Source organism: Oncorhynchus masou, chromosome 2 (assembly GCF_036934945.1).
Source record: "Oncorhynchus masou masou isolate Uvic2021 chromosome 2, UVic_Omas_1.1, whole genome shotgun sequence".
In the NCBI taxonomy this organism is placed as follows: domain Eukaryota; kingdom Metazoa; phylum Chordata; class Actinopteri; order Salmoniformes; family Salmonidae; genus Oncorhynchus; species Oncorhynchus masou.
This window is the reverse complement of record NC_088213.1, coordinates 14,707,351-14,728,238: the sequence shown is the minus strand read 5'-3', so window position 1 is coordinate 14,728,238 and position 20,888 is coordinate 14,707,351. Positions and strand designations below refer to the sequence as shown.

Sequence of the window (20,888 nt, the reverse complement as noted above, 5' to 3'; positions counted from 1 at the left end):
TCCTGGGACTACCCCCCCAGATGATAGATTGATACCTGGATAAGAAGAGGAGAAAGGATGGCATGGACCATTGCAGTGGGTCTCGTTAACTTGTGACGCTGACCATACACTTTGAACCCAGTCTGTTCTTTTTGGAGCGCTCAAGCTGAGGTTATCCATTTCCAGATGGTGCATAAGTCATCTAGCAAAATAAACAGAACTATATGATTCCATTACCTGTTTCACACATTTAGTATCTCGGGAATCCTTATTGAAATCCTTCAATAAAAGTGTTTATCAACGAGATTGTAGGATGTTCTCAAAGAAACTGGGGCTTGGGGCTCCCGAGTGGCGCAGCGCTCTAAGGCACTGCATCTCAGTGCAAGAGGCATCACTGGTTTGAATCCAGGCTGTATCACTCCGTGATTGGGAGTCTCATAGGGCGGTGCACAATTGGCCCAGCGTCGTTTGGCCGGTGTAGGCCATCATTCTAAATAAGAAATTGTTCTTAAACTGACTTGCCTAGTTAAATAAAGGTTACATTTAAAAATGTAACAAGTGGTGGGGGGAACAAAAACTAAATGGTAACATTGTATCATAATTACATAATCAAACAGGAATAAAGATTACATCGTTTGGCCATATGTTGTAAATGTAGAGGTTAGGCTACCTAAGCATTTTGTATGAAACAATACGAGAAAACGTCCAGTCCAGCTGAATTATCACTACGGTCACTTTAACAGGATGACCCGGAAGTCCATCATGTTGGCCGGTCGTAAAGCGGTTTCTTTTCCGGTGGCCTCAGCGGTAGTGCGAGCGTGGATTTGATCTAGGCTCACTAAAATAATCATAAAATGAGTGTCCCAGCATTTATCGACATAACCGAAGAGGACCAGGTACGATTGAAGTGTTTTAGTAATTGTTAAAAAAGGATGAGCACACTCATGTCAATATGTAACGTTACGACAAAGGGTGACATGCCAGATAACATTAGCATGCTACCATTAGCCATATAATGAGTCAATGCCAATGATCAGTAAACTAGCTAGTTAGCCTAGCTGTTTGTTAGCTAGTATGCTAACTTTACAGCTGGATCCATTTTCACCCCCAGTTAAATTGATCTAGATCTCTTTGTAAACTTTAGCTATATCCCCATGATTTGTGTTTACTTAATTCAACATATTGCCAGCTGATGCATTTGTTTTACACGTAACTAGGAATGTAGGTTAGGTAACTAGCTAACAGTTAGTTGCAGTCTACAACATCAACAATTTATTTCAATGTTTGCACCTAATGTACCTAGTTAACTGGTTAGAATAGTTGACTAGCTTTGGATGAAGACACAAGCTAGTTGTAGTGTATAGATTAACTGCCAGCTGTAAGGCTTGGAGAAGGAAAATACGTCATTGTGCAGCCCTAATCAAATGTACAATTTAAATATCTTTAATGACAGCTGTTAAGTAGTGCATGTTTTGTTATTGGACTAAGTGTCATCGCTGTATCTGTAGTTTAATCTGGGGTGTATTCATTAGTCTGATTCCGTTGAAAACTTTTTACAACGGAAAACATGTACTGTTTACTCAAGGAACCAAACAGAAGCAAATGGGAAAGGACCCAATAGAAACTGTAGTTTCCGTTGCAGAACGTTTTACGTTTGGTTTCACGGACAAATGTTTCGCAACGGAATCCGACTAATAAATACACCCCTGTTCTTTTATAACGTGTTGTTGTTGACAGGCCTCAGAGCTCAGGGCCTACATCAAAGCCAAAGGAGCAGAGATCTCAGAGGAAAACTCGGAAGGTGGTCTCCATGTGGACCTGGCTCAAATCATCGAGGCCTGTGACGTCTGCCTCAAGGACGACGATAAAGGTGAGTGACACCAGGGAAACGCTAACCTATAGCCAGTGGCACTTCTAAAGGACTGCTCACATTGGTGACGTATCCATGTAGAGAAGGCAAACATGCCCAAGGCATCTACAGATGCACCTGTCTGCACGATGTCGGCACACACATGAACTGTAAACTGTCCTCTCTCACGCTTGTCTTTCTGTCTGTCAGCCCCTCCCCCTCCTTGTCTTGTTCCCTTAATTCATCTGCTGTTTTGACCTCTGCTGTTTTCCTTTCCATCTCTCTACCCATCCTGTCCTTTTTGTTTTCTCCTGGACCCCCACTTGTGTTTGTTTTTCTGTTTCCTCCTAAAAGTGGCTGGTGTGAATGAGTCTTGAATGATGATGAATGGTGTCATTGTGATTGATAGTTGTCTCTCTCCTCTCTGTAGAAGTGGAGAGTGTGATGAACAGCATAGTGTCGCTGCTACTCATCCTGGAGACGGAGAAACAGGAGACCCTGATCGAGAGTCTGTGTGAGAAGCTGGTCAAGTCCCGAGAGGGAGAGAGGCCTTCCCTCAGGATGCAGCTGTAAGTCCACACACTCATCTATCTCTGTTCTCTACTAGTCTCCCTGACCGGTGAAGTATGCATCCACCCACTAGATGCCTGGAGCACTCGGACATAGTGAATGGAGTCAGCGACCCAAGATTTGGGTTTGTTTATGCACTATGGAAGAAGTGTGACCCTTGTAAACACTAACCGTAAGCCATGTCTTAATGGTCAAGTTAACGTGTATGGTTTTGGTTGTGTAGGCTGAGTAACCTGTTCCATGGTATGGATGAGACAGCCCCAGTGAGGTACACAGTCTACTGCAGCCTCATCAAGGTAGCAACCACCTGCAACGCCATCGCTTTCATCCCCACGGACCTCGACCAGGTACGCTCACCGTGCACACTCGCCATACACTGTCACTCTCACCGTGCACACTCGCCATTCACTCTCACCGTGCACACTTGCCATACACTGTCACTCTCACCGTGCACACTCGCCATACACTGTCACTTTCACCGTGCACACTTGCCATACACTGTCACTCACACCGTGCACACTCGCCATACACTGTCACTCTCACCGTGCACACTCGCCATACACTGTCACTCTCACCGTGCACACTCTCCAAACACTGTCACTCTCACCGATGTGCTCATCCACTCCGCTCAGACCAGACTTTACCAGTCACATGTAAGGGCTCTGTGCAGGAACAAGACATTGTAGAGGAAGGATGATTGACGTTTCCATGGCTCTGCTTGTGTGTTTGTGGTTCAGGTGCGTAAGTGGATCACAGACTGGAACCTGAACACAGAGAAGAAACACACACTGCTAAGGCTGGTGTACGAGGCCCTGGTCGAATGTAAGAAGAGGTAACTAACTACACACAGCCTTGTGGTGTCTTCGACACAGTGTGGTGCCTGGTGGTGTCTTTGACACAGTGTGGTGCCTGGTGGTGTCTTCGACACAGTGTGGTGCCTGGTGGTGTCTTCGACACAGTCTGGTGCCTGGTGGTGTCTTCGACACTGTCTGGTGCCTGGTGGTGTCTTCGACACTGTCTGGTGCCTGGTGGTGTCTTCGACACTGTCTGGTGCCTGGTGGTGTCTTCGACACTGTCTGGTGCCTGGTGGTGTCTTCGACACTGCCTGGTGGTGTCTTCGACACTGTCTGGTGCCTGGTGGTGTCTTCGACACTGTCTGGTGCCTGGTGGTGTCTTCGACACTGTCTGGTGCCTGGTGGTGTCTTCGACACAGTGTGGTGCCTGGTGGTGTCTTCGACACAGTCTGGTGCCTGGTGGTGTCATCGGCACATTCACTCTCTGTTATGATTATTTATTTTCCATATTTTTCTAAAAGTAATTCCTCAGTACAATGGGGTGTGTGTTGTGCATCTGCAATGTTTGTATTTTTCTTGAGCTGGTTCTTGTGTCACTGAGTGTGTGTGTTCCTCTGCAGCGAGGCTGCAGCTAAGGTGATGGTGGAGCTGCTGGGGAGTTACACAGAGGACAACGCCTCACAAGCACGCGTTGATGCCCACAGGTACGTACACACCTCTATCCTACCGTTATCCTACCATCATAACTACATGATCTGACACGTGACTGGCTGTCTTTGCTGTCACTCACCCCTTTCTGGTTCCTCCCCCCAGATGCATTGTACGAGCCCTGAAAGACCCCAACACCTTCCTGTTGGACCACCTCCTGGCCCTCAAACCTGTCCGCTTCCTCGAGGGAGAACTCCTCCACGACGTGAGTACTGAAGCCCAGCTCAGGGAACAGCTCATCCTACTGTTAACAAGGCCGTGACATTTGAACTCTGAGGATTTAATAGGTTCATATGAATCCATTCATAACAATGATGCTGCATTATTACCTGGTTGTTTTAACAGTGACTTCTCTCGCTCTCTCCTTCATTCACAGCTCCTAACCATCTTTGTAAGTGCAAAGCTAGCTGCCTACGTGAAGTTTTACCAGAGCAACAAAGACTTCATCGATTCCCTCGGTGAGTGATCAAGACTCAATGGGGCTACCTCGCGGCTAGTAACCTGACTGCAGATCCCCCCGGGACACACACACACACACCCTGCCTAGCCTAAATCGCTGACCTCTGTGGATACAGGGCTGGAATGTGTGTGTGTCAGCAGTGTCTCTCTGTCCACACACACACACTGCTGAGAACGTAGTTGTCCAATTAACATGGTTGGTCCTCCCACATAAGTCAGGTGGTATTGGCTCTCACTGCAGACATGGTGGTGTTTGTGTTAATATGCCTAGTCACTGTAGTTCCACACTGCTGGGCACAGAGGCAATTAGCCAAGGGACCCTCCCTGAGTCAAGTGGAATTGAGTTTGCTTGTGTGTTCATCACAGAACGATTACCTCTTGGAGTTTCCCTCCAAGGTCGCCCTGAGAGCTTGAACCGTAGTCAGTTACATTCTTCATCACCCAGCCAACTGACGATTAATGTGCATTCAGTAATTATAGTTAATGATCTCATGATTAATGGTACCTAAGAGTTGGTGACCTGTCATTGATTGATATCTATTTCAATGCAATGTCTTGTTTTTCCTGTGTTTTAATAACTCTCTTCCTGTCCCCAGGTCTCAACCATGATGTTAGTCCTGTGTTTTATTGACTGTCTTCCTGTCCCCAGGTCTCAACCATGATGTTAGTCCTGTCCCCTGGTCTCAACCATGATGTTAGTCCTGTCACCGGGTCTCAACCATGATGTTAGTCCTGTCCCCAGGTTTCAACCATGATGTTAGTCCTGTCCCCAGGTCTCAACCATGATGTTAGTCCTGTCCCCTGGTCTCAACCATGATGTTAGTCCTGTCCCCTGGTCTCAACCATGATGTTAGTCCTGTCCCCAGGTCTCAACCATGATGTTAGTCCTGTCCCCAGGTCTCAACCATGATGTTAGTCCTGTCCCCGGGTCTCAACCATGATGTTAGTCCTGTCACCGGGTCTCAACCATGATGTTAGTCCTGTCACCGGGTCTCAACCATGATGTTAGTCCTGTCCCCAGGTCTCAACCATGATGTTAGTCCTGTCCCCTAATCTCAACCATGATGTTAGTCCTGTCACCGGGTCTCAACCATGATGTTAGTCCTGTCACCGGGTCTCAACCATGATGTTAGTCCTGTCACCGGGTCTCAACCATGATGTTAGTCCTGTCACCGGGTCTCAACCATGATGTTAGTCCTGTCACCGGGTCTCAACCATGATGTTAGTCCTGTCTCCGGGTCTCAACCATGATGTTAGTCCTGTCACCGGGTCTCAACCATGATGTTAGTCCTGTCACCGGGTCTCAACCATGATGTTAGTCCTGTCTCCGGGTCTCAACCATGATGTTAGTCCTCACATCAAATCAAATGTATTTATATAGCCCTTCGTACATCAGCTGATATCTCAAAGTGCTGTACAAAAACCTTGCCTAAAACCCCAAACAGCAAGCAATGCAGGTGTAGAAGCACGGTGGCTAGGAAAAACTCCCTAGAAAGGCCAAAACCTAGGAAGAAACCTAGAGAGGAACCAGGCTATGTGGGGTGGCCAGTCCTCTTCTGGCTGTGCCGGGTGGAGATTATAACAGAACATGGCCAAGATGTTCAAATGTTCATAAATGACCAGCATGGTCGAATAATAATAAGGCAGAACAGTTGAAACTGGAGCAGCAGCATGGTCAGGTGGACTGGGGACAGCAAGGAGTCAAATCAAATTTTATTTGTCACATACACATGGTTAGCAGATGTTAATGCGAGTGTAGCAAAATGCTTGTGCTTCCAGTTCCGACAATGCAGTAATAACCAACAAGTAATCTAACTAACAATTCCAAAACTAATATCTTATACACAGTGCAAGGGGATAAAGAATATGTACATAAAGATATGAATGAGTGATGGTGCAGAGCAGCATAGGCAAGATACAGTAGATGATATCGAGTACAGTATATACATATGAGATGAGTATGTAAACAAAGTGGCATAGTTAAAGTGGCTAGTGATACATGTATTACATAAGGATGCAGTAGATGATAGAGTACAGTATATACGTATACATATGAGATGAATAATGTAGGGTATGTAAACATTACATTAGGTAGCATTGTTTAAAGTGGCTAGTGATATATTTTACATCCCTTCCTATCAATTCCCATTATTGAAGTGGCTGGAGTTGAGTCAGTGTGTTGGCAGCAGCCACTCAATGTTAGTGGTTGCTGTTTAACAGTCTGATGGCCTTGAGATAGAAGCTGTTTTTCAGTCTCTCGGTCCCAGCTTTGATGCACTTGTACTGACCTCGCCTTCTGGATGATAGCAGGGTGAACAGGCAGTGGCTCGGGTGGTTGTTGTCCTTGATGATCTTTCTGGCCTTCCAGTAACATCGGGTGGTGTAGGTGTCCTGGAGGGCAGGTAGTTTGCCCCCGGTGATACGTTGTGCAGACCTCACTACCCTCTGGAGAGCCTTACGGTTGTGGGCGGAGCAGTTGCCGTACCAGGCGGTGATGCAGCCCGCCAGGATGCTCTCGATTGTGCATCTGTAGAAGTGTGTCAGTGTTTTTGGTGACAAGCCGAATTTCTTCAGCCTCCTGAGGTTGAAGAGGTGCTGCTGCGCCTTCTTCACAAAGCTGTCTGTGTGAGTGGACCAATTTAGTTTGTCTGTGATGTGTATGCCGAGGAACTTAAAACTTACTACCCTCCCCACTACTGTTCCATCGATGTGGATAGGGGGGTGTTCCCTCTGCTGTTTCCTGAAGTCCACAATCATCTCCTTAGTTTTGTTGATGTTGAGTGTGAGGTTATTGTCCTGACACCACACTCCGGGGGCCCTCACCTCCTCCCTGTAGGCCGTCTCGTCGTTGTTGGTAATCAAGCCTACCACTGTTGTGTCGTCCGCAAACTTGATGATGGAGTTGGAGGCGTGCGTGGCCACGCAGTCGTGGGTGAACAGGGAGTACAGGAGAGGGCTCAGAACGCACCCTTGTGGGGCCCCAGTGTTGAGGATCAGCGGGGTGGAGATGTTGTTGCCTACCCTCACCACCTGGGGGCGGCCCGTCAGGAAGTCCAGTACCCAGTTGCACAGGGCGGGGTCAAGACCCAGGGTCTCGAGCTTGATGACGAGCTTGGAGGGTACTATGGTGTTAAATGCCGAGCTGTAGTCGATGAACAGCATTCTCACATAGGTATTCCTCTTGTCCAGATGGGTTAGGGCAGTGTGGTTGAGATTGCGTCGTCTGTGGACCTATTTGGGCGGTAAGCAAATTGGAGTGGGTCTAGGGTGTCAGGTAGGGTGGAGGTGATATGGTCCTTGACTAGTCTCTCAAAGCACTTCATGATGACGGAAGTGAGTGCTACGGGGCGGTAGTCGTTTAGCTCAGTTACCTTAGCTTTCTTGGGAACAGGAACAATAGTGGCCCTCTTGAAGCATGTGGGAACAGCAGACTGGTATAGGGATTGATTGAATATGTCCGTAAACACACCAGCCAGCTGGTCTGTGCATGCTCTGAGGGCGCGGCTGGGGATGCCGTCTGGGCCTGCAGCCTTGCGAGGGTTAACACGTTTAAATGTTTTACTCACCTCGGCTGCAGTGAAGGAGAGACCACATGTTTCCGTTGCAGGCGGTGTCAGTGGCACTGTATTGTCCTCAAATCGGGCAAAAAAGTTATTTAGTCTGCTGGGAGCAAGACATCCTGGTCCATGACTGGGCTGGATTTCTTCTTGTATGTAGTCCGTGATTGACTGTAGACCCTGCCACATACCTCTTGTGTCTGAGCCGTTGAATTGAGATTCTACTTTGTCTCTATACTGACGCTTAGCTTGTTTGATAGCCTTACGGAGGGAATAGCTGCACTGTTTATATTCGGTCATGTTACCAGTCACCTTGCTCTGATTAAAAGCAGTGGTTCACGCTTTCAGTTTCACGCGAATGCTGCCATCAATCCACGGTTTCTGGTTAAGGAATGTTTCATGTCATCATGTCAGGTAGTCCTGTGCTTTATTGACTGTCTTCCTGTCCCCAGGTCTCAACCATGATGTTAGTCCTGTCCCCAGGTCTCAACCATGATGTTAGTCCTGTCCCCTGGTCTCAACCATGATGTTAGTCCTGTCCCCAGGTCTCAACCATGATGTTAGTCCTGTCCCCTGGTCTCAACCATGATGTTAGTCCTGTCCAACCATGATGTTATGTCTCAACCATGTTAGTCCTGTCCCCAGGTCCCCTAGGTCTCAACCATGATGTTAGTCCTGTCCCCTGGTCTCAACCATGATGTTAGTCCTGTCCCCTGGTCTCAACCATGATGTTAGTCCTGTCCCCTGGTCTCAACCATGATGTTAGTCCTGTCCCCTGGTCTCAACCATGATGTTCCCCTGGTCTCTGTGATGTTAGTCCCTGGTCTCAACCATGATGTTAGTCCTGTCCCCTGGTCTCAACCATGATGTTAGTCCTGTCCCCAGGTCTCAACCATGATGTTAGTCCTGTCCCCTGGTCTCAACCATGATGTTAGTCCTGTCCCCTGGTCTCAACCATGATGTTAGTCCTGTCCCCAGGTCTCAAACATGATGTTAGTCCTGTGTTTTACTGACTGTCTTCCTGTCCCCAGGTTTCAACCATGATGTTAGTCCTGTCCCCTGGTCTCAACCATGATGTTAGTCCTGTCCCCTGGTCTCAACCATGATGTTAGTCCTGTGTTTTACTGACTGTCTTCCTGTCCCCAGGTCTGAACCATGAGCAGAACATGGCTAAGATGTGTCTGCTGACGTTCATGGGCATGGCGGTGGAGTTTAAAGAGATCTCCTTTGACACCATGCAGCAGGAGCTGCAGTTAGAAGAAGACCAAGTAGAAGCCTTCGTCATCGACGGTACCAACACCGCCTCTAATCCAATCTGACCCAAACACACTCTCTCTAATAGTACTATACTCCCCTCTGACAACACTGGAATTACCCCTCAATGCAACAGTCCACCTAACATCTATAAACACAAAAAGTTCAAACGGTCAAAACAGGATGTTGTCTGTAGATGTATTTTTTTGACAAATTGAGGAACCAAACTGTCATAGGAGCAGACGTGTAGGAGTTAGTATCCTTATTGTTACTGTGACGTTGGTCGCCCTCTCAGAAGTCTGTAATGTGTTTGAGGGTTGCCTTGACACACGGATGGATACTCCCTCTTGTCTGCCGCCCACCTCAATGTCTTCCTGTCTCTTTTGTCTGTAGCCGTTCGGACTAAGATGGTGTACTGCAAGATTGACCAGACACAGCGAAAGGTTATCGTGAGGTAAGCCAAAATAATAATATTTTAAAAACGTGCTATTCTAATTAGGTGTATTCTGCGATGTCAGCGGCTGCGTTTGGCAGGCTAAAGCTGTGTCGTATTAAGGTGCAACGTAGCGAAACATTTTGCAACAGAAAACGGAAACTGGTGTTGTAGTAGTCCCTCCCCCTTTTCAGTCCTTTTTCTTCCGTTTGGAGCCTAATGAATATGACCCTGTAATAGACACTCTTTACTGTGGAGCAATCAGCTCAAGGTTTCTGACAGCCCTTCTTCAGAGCTCCCCACTATAAAACCATACACTTGGTCTTTGTTCTTGTGTTGCTGTACAGAAATACTTTTTTTCACCTTTTGGCGGCTTTTTTTTTTGCCAGTTGAGTATAAATGCTATTGTTGATGGGTTTCCACAAAGGAAATCTAGACATCTATTTTTATTCTGTGCTACAAAGCAGGTTCCCTTTGACTCTGATCTGATTGGTGCTTACAGTTGTGGTATGTTCTATGCATACCTATTAATCATAGGGTTTGGTTGTGTGTATGACAAGGAAAATGTCTTCCCTCTAGGTACTTCAGACGTATTAGGCACTACACTGTCAGAGGGAGACTCAAAGCTCTTAAGATTTCCAATGATACCTTTCAGGGTTGCCAGGTATGGCATTATGCTCCCCTTTCCCTAACCAGGTGTCTTCATCTCTGCCCCCATCAGCCACAGCACACACCGCACCTTCGGCAAGCAGCAGTGGCAGCAGCTCTACGACAGTCTCAGCTCCTGGAAGGGCAATTTGGCAACTGTGAAGACCAGCCTCCAGACCCTGTCCCCCTCTGCCTAAGATCTCTCTCTCCAAAACCCTCTTTAAAAAACTTCCCCCTTTCCTTTGTTAAACTCCCTTGGTTGATTCTTCTGTCACCAATTTTATATTCACCCAATAAAAGACTAATTGAGATCTTCCATGGTTGTTTTGCTTGTCTTAATACCAGATGTAAATCATGTCTATCTGTTTACAGGGACAAGTGGTAGCGCAGAAGTTTCAGCATCACATGCGAACATCAGCAGTGACTGTGTTCTCCAGAGAAGCTGCTGTCTGTTGTGTTAATGGTTGCTCTTCACCTGGCGACCCGGAGCATCTGGCTCTAGTTTAGACCCAGAGTGGCAATGTGAGATGGGGGGTGACTGGGCCTGTTACTGAGGGTGACAAATGGGTCACCTGATGAAGAACTTTATAGACCCTACTCTTATCAGTGCTATCAACCTGACTCCTCAGCTGAGGTCAGAGCAGTGTTACTTTCAGCACTAGGTTTTTAGACTTTGGGTGAGGTGTTGGGAAACTGATCTAGTGTCAGTTTGATGTTGTTACACAGGTTAGGAATACCGTGTCCTATCTCAATGGTCTCCCACCTCTAATACAAAGCAGTTTTATGATTTCACTCAAGATGAAACATTTACTGTAATATTTATGGTATGACTGGTCTTCTCTTTATCTGTGCCACTTCCACAGAAGACTAGTGACTGGCATTGACCACATTCCTTGCACTAGCCTGGTCCATCTTATTTCATGCAAAATGTCAACAGGAAACGTTAAAACACTTCAACAGCCCTGGACACTGTTGGACAATTCTGAATGATAAAAGAGAAAATGTTCACAAAATACACTAATGAGCTGACCAGAATGGAATTCCACTCCCTCCTAATGCTGTAAGAGGACAAATGATTGGCTGTTAGACTGGTGTGTTAGAATCTCATCTCTAGCAGCATTCCAGAGCATTATGTTCTGAACTGTGCTGGTGTAAGTGTTGGATCAGGCATTAGATATGAAAGGGTTCTCTCAAAGTTCTCTCCCTCAGGGACTGATGAAATGTAGTTGAAGCAGAGAAGTTGTGTCAAATCAACTTCTTGCTAAAACACCACTGCTGTCATACTTTCAACGACAAATTGCAAGACAACATACCTTTACATTGTGATGGACTTTTCCCAAAATGATTTTTCATCACTGCAGTTAATTTAGACAGCAGAAATACAGCGGTGGTTTGTCAGTCAAAACAAAGTCTACTTTGAAGAGACATGAGGAAGGGAGCAACACCATTGTTTGCCAGTCTACTGGGCAGAGCCAAAACCAAACAGAAACCTGTGTGTTAATGGTGATGTCACAGCTCTGGCCCAGCAGCGTCTGCAGAAGCTCAAGGCTCACTCCTATCCCAGAGTCCTCTGGGAGAAGCATCCCCTGGTCTTTTCAGAGGGAGTAAATCACACGACACTCATCATGGTCACCACCAGCAAGGTGGGGTACAGAGAAAGCAGATTTAGACTAATGTAGTGAGACAGTTAGGTTTACTGAACACTGTGGAAGTCCCCATTAACCTGCCAAACATCTCTCTCTGTACGAGTCTTTCTCCATCTGTCTCTATCTCTCCTGCTCGACCCCCATATCCCTCTCTTTCTCTCCCTCTCGTCTTTAAGTGTGTATGTACTGACGTACAGTGCCATGCGAAAGTATTCGGCCCCCTTGAACTTTGCGACCTTTTGCCACATTTCAGGCTTCAAACATATAGATATAAAACTGTATTTTTTTGTGAAGAATCAACAAGTGGGACACAATCATGAAGTGGAACGACATTTATTGGATATTTCAAACTTTTTTAACAAATCAAAAACTGAAAAATTGGGCGTGCAAAATTATTCAGCCCCCTTAAGTTAATACTTTGTAGCGCCACCTTTTGCTGCGATTACAGCTGTAAGTCGCTTGGGGTATGTCTCTATCAGTTTTGCACATCGAGAGACTGACATTTTTTCCCATTCCTCCTTGCAAAACAGCTCGAGCTCAGTGAGGTTGGATGGAGAGCATTTGTGAACAGCAGTTTTCAGTTCTTTCCAGAGATTCTCGATTGGATTCAGGTCTGGACTTTGACTTGGCCATTCTAACACCTGGATATGTTTATTTTTGAACCATTCCATTGTAGATTTTCCTTTATGTTTTGGATCATTGTCTTGTTGGAAGACAAATCTCCATCCCAGTCTCAGGTCTTTTGCAGACTCCATCAGGTTTTCTTCCAGAATGGTCCTGCATTTGGCTCCATCCATCTTCCCATCAATTTTAACCATCTTCCCTGTCACTGCTGAAGAAAAGCAGGCCCAAACCATGATGCTGCCACCACCATGTTTGACAGTGGGTATGGTGTGTTCAGGGTGATGAGCTGTGTTGCTTTTACGCCAAACATAACGTTTTGCATTGTTGCCAAAAAGTTCAATTTTGGTTTCATCTGACCAGAGCACCTTCTTCCACATGTTTGGTGTGTCTCCCAGGTGGCTTGTGGCAAACTTTAAACAACACTTTTTATGGATATCTTTAAGAAATGGCTTTCTTCTTGCCACTCTTCCATAAAGGCCAGATTTGTGCAATATACGACTGATTGTTGTCCTATGGACAGAGTCTCCCACCTCAGCTGTAGATCTCTGCAGTTCATCCAGAGTGATCATGGGCCTCTTGGCTGCATCTCTGATCAGTCTTTTCCTTGTATGAGCTGAAAGTTTAGAGGGACGGCCAGGTCTTGGTAGATTTGCAGTGGTCTGATACTCCTTCCATTTCAATATTATCGCTTGCACAGTGCTCCTTGGGATGTTTAACGCTTGGGAAATCTTCTTGTATCCAAATCCGGCTTTAAACTTCTTCACAACAGTATCTCGTACCTGCCTGTTGTGTTCCTTGTTCTTCATGATGCTCTCTGCGCTTTTAACGGACCTCTGAGACTATCACAGTGCAGGTGCATTTATACGGAGACTTGATTACACACAAGTGGATTGTATTTATCATCATTAGTCATTTAGGTCAACATTGGATCATTCAGAGATCCTCACTGTACTTCTGGAGAGAGTTTGCTGCACTGAAAGTAAAGGGGCTGAATAATTTTGCACGCCCAATTTTTCAGTTTTTGATTTGTTAAAAAAGTTTGAAATATCCAATAAATGTCGTTCCACTTCATGATTGTGTCCCACTTGTTGTTGATTCTTCACAAAAAATACAGTTTTATTTCTTTATGTTTGAAGCCTGAAATGTGGCAAAAGGTCGCAAAGTTCAAGGGGGCCGAATACTTTCGCAAGGCACTGTATGTGTATCTGATTGATGAACATACACACACTACATGTAACTTGTAAAGCCTTTTGTCTGTAATAGATTTGGCATTATATGTCGAACCCCAGTAAGACTAGTTGTTACTGAGGATCCTTATCAAATAAAACAAATCTCAAATCTCTCTGTTTCCCTTTCTCTCGCTCTCTCTGTTCCGCTCTCTTTCTCTCTCTCTCTGTGTTCCTCTCTCTTTCTCTCTCTCTGTTCCTCTCTTTCTCTCTCTCTGTTCCCCTCTCTTGCTCTCTCCCTGTTCCCCTCTCTCTTTCTCTCTCTCTCTGTTCCCCTCTCTCTTTCTCTTCTCTCTCCCAATCTCTGTTTCCATTTCTCTCTCTCTCTCATTTCCCCTCTCTTTCTCTCCCTCTATCTCTCCCAATCTTTGTTTCAGTTTCTCTCCCTCTCCCTCTCTCTCACCCTCTCTTTCTTGAACTCTGTTTCTCTATCTTCTCTCACATTGTTTTCTCTCGTCCTTTCTCCCCTCTCACTCTCTCTAATTTGTCTCTCGGGTCCTAAATTACTACTTCATGGATGGTGTGTCATGTGAGATCTCCCAGCTGTAACTTTCACGTCATTCCCCAGTTGGTTTATCTGCTTTCATGACCCGTCTTATCATGGTTGGAAGCTGGTAGTTAGTTCCACGCAGTTCAGTGCTGAAAAGCAAATGAGCTGATACTCATATGGTAACCTGGCTCCTCACCTTAAAACAGTTTTAAGGTGAATGTGCTCTCCCGTGTGAAATGTGAAATGCGTGTACTCCACTATGTGAACAGTATGCATATGGACAGCAGTGCCTTTTAGAATGTTACCCAGTTCATTATGCCTTAAAGACTATGGATGTGTGTAAGAAGACAGACTCTCAACAGATCATGCTGACTTGGAATTTTCCACCGCTGAGAATATGATCCCTTTTCCAGAGCAGGGTGCTCAATCATCACAGCCTTGCCCCAGAGTGGATGTTTAAAGCCTTTCTGTAATATCATCTAGCGTCAGACACCAGATAAGTCAGGAATTTCACTTTTGCATCAGCCTTTCATTCTGTGTATGAACATTCCTTATAGCAAATCTAAAGCTGTGACAGTGTCCAGACACACAGCAGAGCACAGGACAAGACATCCTATTAACTTTCAATTAGCACCATCTCTCTCTTTATGCATGTCTCTCTCTCTCGCCATATCACTACCATATCACTACTTTACATAAATAGTGGCCTTGCACCCATGATGGAGATAACCCTATTTAGACAGAGTGCACAAGACAAACACAAGTGTAAGGACACTGACAGGAGTGTTGACCTGGCAGGAGCAGGCTATTTGCTCTGATAATAACACTAACACGTTACAAGCGTGTCTTTGGGGTTTGTGATACGTTTGTAGCGAGTCTTGGGGGTTGCTGTTGTGACAGGGATCTTTTATGACAGAGTGGCACAAGGAAGGTTGTCTTATCGAGAACACACACCTCTGCTCTTCTGTGTGCTGAGAGGAGCATGAACCTGTGGGTTTTAACCTGGCTAATTTATACACTCATATTGAAAGGGCAGAGGCAGCTTTGTGGATACCACAAAGAGCACTCTGGATAAAATGTTTAGCCATTTGGGGTGAAATATTACATGCACAGGTTTTTTTCCCATTAAGAGGTCGTTAAACTCGGCTATCCTAGTCAATCCCAGTAAGTCTCAGGGATAAAGGTCAATTTGCTGAGACAGGTCGCGAGGCAGACACATTAAGAATCCAGGCCATGACGTCATGGTCGCAAAAGGAAATGTGCGTCACTTGAACAGGTCTTGTGGAAAACTGGGACACATCCGTTAGATTCAGAGAGGACATGTTTCCCTTTCTACAACGTGTAATACAATGTTTAGTACAATATATGCCTCTGGCCTCTCTTAGATATGGACTTGTGTTTTCTTTTAAATAAATATTACAACAAAGGTAAATTGAGAGTGGAAACCAGGCCTTACAGTAGAATGTGATTTCATGTTTTGGTGTGACATTACATGGTATTTTTTAGCCACAATGACATCCATTAGTTCCCACACTTCCCTGATTGTGACGTGCCTGTTTCGACAGTGGAGCATGAGTAGGCATATCCCTTTCAATTAATAATATGTCTGTTCATTTGTTCTAAGCTAAATGTAAAGTAGACATTTTTAAAAGCTCTGGGAAGTCTACTACTCTACTTGATTCACTCCTGTGGCGATTCTCTCTTGTTTAGTGGTTTCAAGTGCCACCTTGTGTTTTTACTGAACTGTAGATCAGTGTATCCAGGTGAAAAGCTTGATTAGTCAGGTCTGTACAGGTAGGTTACTACAGAACAGGAGGTGAGCTCACAGTTCTTGGGAGTAAAAGAAAATGTAAAAAAAATGTGTTGCGAGTAAACAGAAACCTCGCGCTTCCTGGAATATTCCACTTGTATTGATTTAACGAATTATAATATTTTGTAATGCGGTGTTGTTGATTATTGACGATACGTGTTCTGAGTGTTTTTAAAAGGAAATATAACATCAAACACAGCTGTTATCGGCGAACGTTCAAGGTAGGTGGTTTCATTTCAGTTTCACCTGTCAACAATCAATGTCATTCATACCTGCTCAGTAACTTCCTTTCGTGCAGTAGCCTGTTTTCTTCCACTCTTCTTGGATTTTACACGTTTTAAAGTTAAAGGTGCACTATGTAGAAATTGCTCTGCCATTTCCTTGTTGCTAAAATTCTAATAGTTCGCCATGTATAGTGTGGAGAATCATTGTATCATCTAAACCGCTGTGAAATATCATTTACATAACCAAAAATATTGTATTTTCAGCTGTTTGAAGCTGGTGTACGAAACCTAAAGTAAAAGAGTTAAAAAAACGACATTTTTAAGAACAGGAAGCATATAAATAAAGCACATAGAACAGATCTACCGCTTATTAGACTTGCTTTCAATGAGAATTACAGATCTACAATTCATACTTTATATACGAATTTGGTCGGGTCGCCCAAAAAGTGACGTTTCAGTGTGAACAATTTAAGGTGTAAAATTAAAAATCACGTTTTTAAGGAAAGAATTGCTAAGCAATCAACAGATAAACTGTATAGGCTTCTGAACAGCTTTCTGGTGAAAACTGGGTGTGTCTTGTTGTCACTAACTTGTGAAATGCACGTTGTAACTTCTTATCTAATCTCTGACCTATGCTCAAATCATTATCCACAGGTGAATGGCGATGCTTTTGCATTTATTCATACTGTATCAACTGCTTCCCTGTGGAAACTTTGCTTGTATGAGAAAGTTATTACACACCACAGGGACAGAGGACCAGTCAAAAGAAGGTGAGACATGAGTGTCCAAACATCTTCAAATAGAATGTTGTTATATTCCTAAATTATGGTATTAAAGTATTGTGTTTAAAAGTTTGCATCATTTTGTTCCACTCATGTGATTGAGTCCCTTAGTTTTCGTGCAAGAGGAGCAGGCAAATGCATTCTTAGGACGCCATCTATTGGCCAACCGATTTGACTTTGAGCTCTTCACTCCTGGGAATTTGGAGAGGGAGTGCTTTGAAGAAGTCTGCAGCTACGAGGAAGCACGAGAGGTCTTTGAAAATGTCCCTCAGACTGTAAGTGATGCTGAGATGGTGTTCAGGCAGAATGTGTGGTAGGCCCAGTCTCATGACCACAACCTGATGTTGTCTTTATGTAACTCCGCAGGATGACTTCTGGAAAAAGTACACCGAGGGTAAGAGAAGTATGGCTCAGTATATCTACATGTATGTCGCAGGTCAACTATTTTCCATTGTACTACTACTAATCGCACAGACTTTTCTAACTACACTGATGGGTACAGGGTGGCGGAAGACACCCTCAATCAGGAGGACGAAATGCTAAACCTAATGCAGCCTATAGCCCAGCGGTTCAACTCAGGCCCTTAAGTTCTGCAGTCAGTTTACTTTCTCCATGGCAGGTTTATTAGTCCATAAATGTTACAGGACGGCTGGAGAGAAACCTGGTTACAGTATAGTTTCAAAAAAGCACCAAACACTGTGACTCTTAAGGAGAGTTGGGAGAGTTAGCAGCATATTTAAAAATACTTCAGTTGGTTGTTTTTGTGTGATCCTACAGATGAGGATACGCGGCCATCGCGGCTGGATGTGACTGCCCTGCTTGTGGGTCTGATCGCGGCAGGGGTGGCCATCGTCATCTTCGGCCTGTTGGTCTGGTACTTCTGCAAGGGGAGTTGTAAGGATAACCTCTCACGTGCAGGGTGAGTTAGATGAGGGGCATTATGTTGACTGAATGACAGTGGTCGCTGGATCAATAGTTTGAATAAGATCAAATGTTATTTGTCACATGCGCCGAATACAACAGGTGTAGACTTTACTTATGCTTACTTACAAGCCCTTAACCAACCATGCAGTTTTAAGAAAAATAAGGGTTGAGGAAAATATTTGCGAAATAAAGTAAAACATTTTTTTAAATAACGACGCTATATATAGGTGGATCAATGTGCAGTGTTACAGGTTAGTCGAGGTAATTGAGGTAATATGTAGATAGGGGTAAAGTGTGTGTGTGTTTGTGTGTGTGTGTGTGTGTATATACGCACACATTCTTCAAAGGGATACTGCATCATTCCTGACTGTCTCTTCCAGCTCTGTTAGGGTGCGTCCAAGGCGCAGTAATGCCTCGCTGATCATGCGGAGACTGGATGAGGTCTCTCTGCAGCCTGTGTTCCTGCCCCCGCCAGAGGAGATTGACCCCCCAGGCCTGCCCTCCTATGAGGACGCCATCGGCAAATCCGGAACGCACGACGCCCCACCTCCTCCTTACCCTGGGTATACACACACATGCTCATGTACACACACGCACACGATTGTGCCGGTTGCTGCAGAGGAGGTCAAAGGGGAGTTTAAAAAATAAATTATTATTTCACCTTTATTTAACCAGGTAGGCTAGTTGAGAATAAGTAAAATGGCTACATAGTTAGCTGTGCGGGCTACTAGTGTTCAATCGGTGATATCACTCGCTCTGTGACCTTGAGCTGGTTGTTTCCTTTGCTCTGCAAGGGCCACTGCTTTTGTTGAGTGACAGGTAATGATGCTTTGTGGGTAACAGTTGTCCATGGGTTCAGTGTCCTCCCTGGTTCGAGCCCAGGTTGTGGGAAGGAGATTGACGCAACCAACACTGTTACACATACCCCCAAAACTTGCTCTACCTATCTGAATTGAATTATAACTACAAAAATGTTCATACTTTAAAATATTTTTCAAAACATTTTTTGTACAATTTTTGTTTTATTATTTTGATGTATAGACAGTAGGGATCTTTCTAACCTTGCCTTGTTAGGTGAACAACATGTTTACTTTGTTGTTTCTTTCCCACAGGTCTCAACCTGGAAGTATTCGACGATAGCACCTTTGACCTCGCTGAATGAATGTCTCCATATTGAGCATCATCAAATGCTACAAAAGAGGTTTAGATCTATTTACTTTACATGGTTGTTCTCTTACCGTGCATGTTCAAGATGTGATTTTATTGGATTGTAATACCTTGTGATAATTGTAGATCTGTGTGACTGATTACCTCTTTACCTCTTCCATTACCTGCAATTCGAGATGTTTAGCATATTTATCTATTTGTACAAATGTTTAGCAATTCTTCTGCATGTGCCAAAATTGATTTATTCCTCATCACTTTATTCCTCACTTTTGAGTTGGACCTGCTTTAACCCATAACAACTAGTGAGGTAATAATTGACATGATATATCTTAGTGTAACTGTAACCTGTCAACTGCTCTGCTTTTATGAATGGAAAATGAAGCATGAGAAACCGTATTGAGTATACTGCTGAGGGGAGGACGGATCATAATAATAGCTGGAACGGCCTGAATGGAATGGCATCAAGCACATGGAACCATGTTTAATATCATTCCACTGATTCACTCCAGCCATTACCACGGGCCCTTCCGCCCCAGTTAAGGTGCCACCAGCCTGTGGTATACACACAAGTCTGCCTACTACTGTAACCTGTTGGTTAATAACACAATATGAGCATAGTGTTAGGACAGACTTGTGTCCCCCCCTGTTATTGTAATGGTGAGAGATTAGCATGTCTTGGGGGTATGATATTTGTGCATCTGTTTGTCTCAATACTTTTGGTCCCCTAAAATAGGGGGGGGGGGCGGCATGTAAAAAGTTGCTGTAATTTCGAAACGGTTGGGCCAATATAGATGAAAATACCCTCAAATTAAAGCTGCCAGTCGGCACTTTAACCTCCTAGTCGTATCACTTCAAAACCAAAGTATATAGACAGAATGTGTCACTGTTCCAATACTTTCAGCGCTCGCTGTACGTGTTGTAACTGCTCAAGTAGACTGTGAGTTTGATGACATCACACTCAGTGCTTGACTTGGACTGAAATACTGTACATGCCGGTACTCATTTACCTGTACTGTTGTTTAAATTTTTTATATATATATATATATATATGTATGTCTGTGCAGGAGCTCTGCAATACTTTTGAGCTAATATTCTATAAGCGGTGCAGTAGAACATTGTTGGTGCCAGTACTCAGTTCCGGTGAGCTCCTGCCCACGTCAAGCACGGATCACATGCTATGCTATTATGAGTGTCACAGGAAGTCTTTGCTCTTTTCTGAAGCTATTCATTAATGAAGAAGAAACCTATCCATGATATTTAATGAAGTGCCTGTTAAATTGTCATAACAGGGTGCACTTTCTTTTAGGGTTTTACAACCACAGGTTGGGATAATTCTGTGTTTATTTCTGGACACTGTTGAGGAGTGGGCTGGTTCTTTACCCATTCATTTGTAAAATAGGATACTGAATTAATACTGCTCACATCTGAGCATGACTTCTGGAAGGATGAGGAGGTATAGTGACACATACATCTAGGAATGATGTCAATGGTGAGGTTGACATCATGGGACAATGTGCTGTATGTGTGCTGATGATGCTGGTTTGACTGATTGTGTACTTTAAGTCTATGAAACATGTTAACTGTCAGAGGATCATTTCATAAATTGACATTTGAATGATTGTCTTGTCTCTCTGAAGAATGTTTGAATGGTGAAGTGTTAATGTTTACAGCAAAACCAAAAGCGGTCATTATTTTGATCATTAAATTGTCTGCAAATATGATTTCTTACATAATTCTGTGACCG

At 44.4% G+C, this 20,888-nt stretch overlaps 2 protein-coding genes across 2 annotated transcripts; both read left to right on the top strand.

The window, feature by feature from the left end:
- Positions 1–740: 740 nt before the first annotated feature.
- On the top strand, positions 741–10,567 carry eif3m (eukaryotic translation initiation factor 3, subunit M). Its single transcript, XM_064988315.1, has 11 exons — positions 741–875; positions 1,717–1,849; positions 2,259–2,397; positions 2,622–2,745; positions 3,136–3,230; positions 3,813–3,896; positions 4,006–4,105; positions 4,277–4,358; positions 9,063–9,206; positions 9,564–9,624; positions 10,325–10,567. The coding sequence occupies exons 1-11, from the start codon at positions 834–836 to the stop codon at positions 10,446–10,448; spliced, it is 1,128 nt and encodes a 375-aa protein (XP_064844387.1). The 5' UTR covers positions 741–833; the 3' UTR covers positions 10,449–10,567.
- A 5,438-nt stretch (positions 10,568–16,005) lies between these two features.
- prrg4 (proline rich Gla (G-carboxyglutamic acid) 4 (transmembrane)) lies at positions 16,006–20,865 on the top strand. The gene is made up of 7 exons (XM_064988300.1): positions 16,006–16,268; positions 16,926–17,041; positions 17,165–17,328; positions 17,420–17,447; positions 17,831–17,972; positions 18,358–18,540; positions 19,090–20,865. Exons 2-7 carry the CDS (start codon positions 16,930–16,932, stop codon positions 19,115–19,117), a joined length of 657 nt encoding a protein of 218 aa, XP_064844372.1. The 5' UTR covers positions 16,006–16,268; positions 16,926–16,929; the 3' UTR covers positions 19,118–20,865.
- The last annotated feature ends 23 nt before the right edge of the window (positions 20,866–20,888 follow it).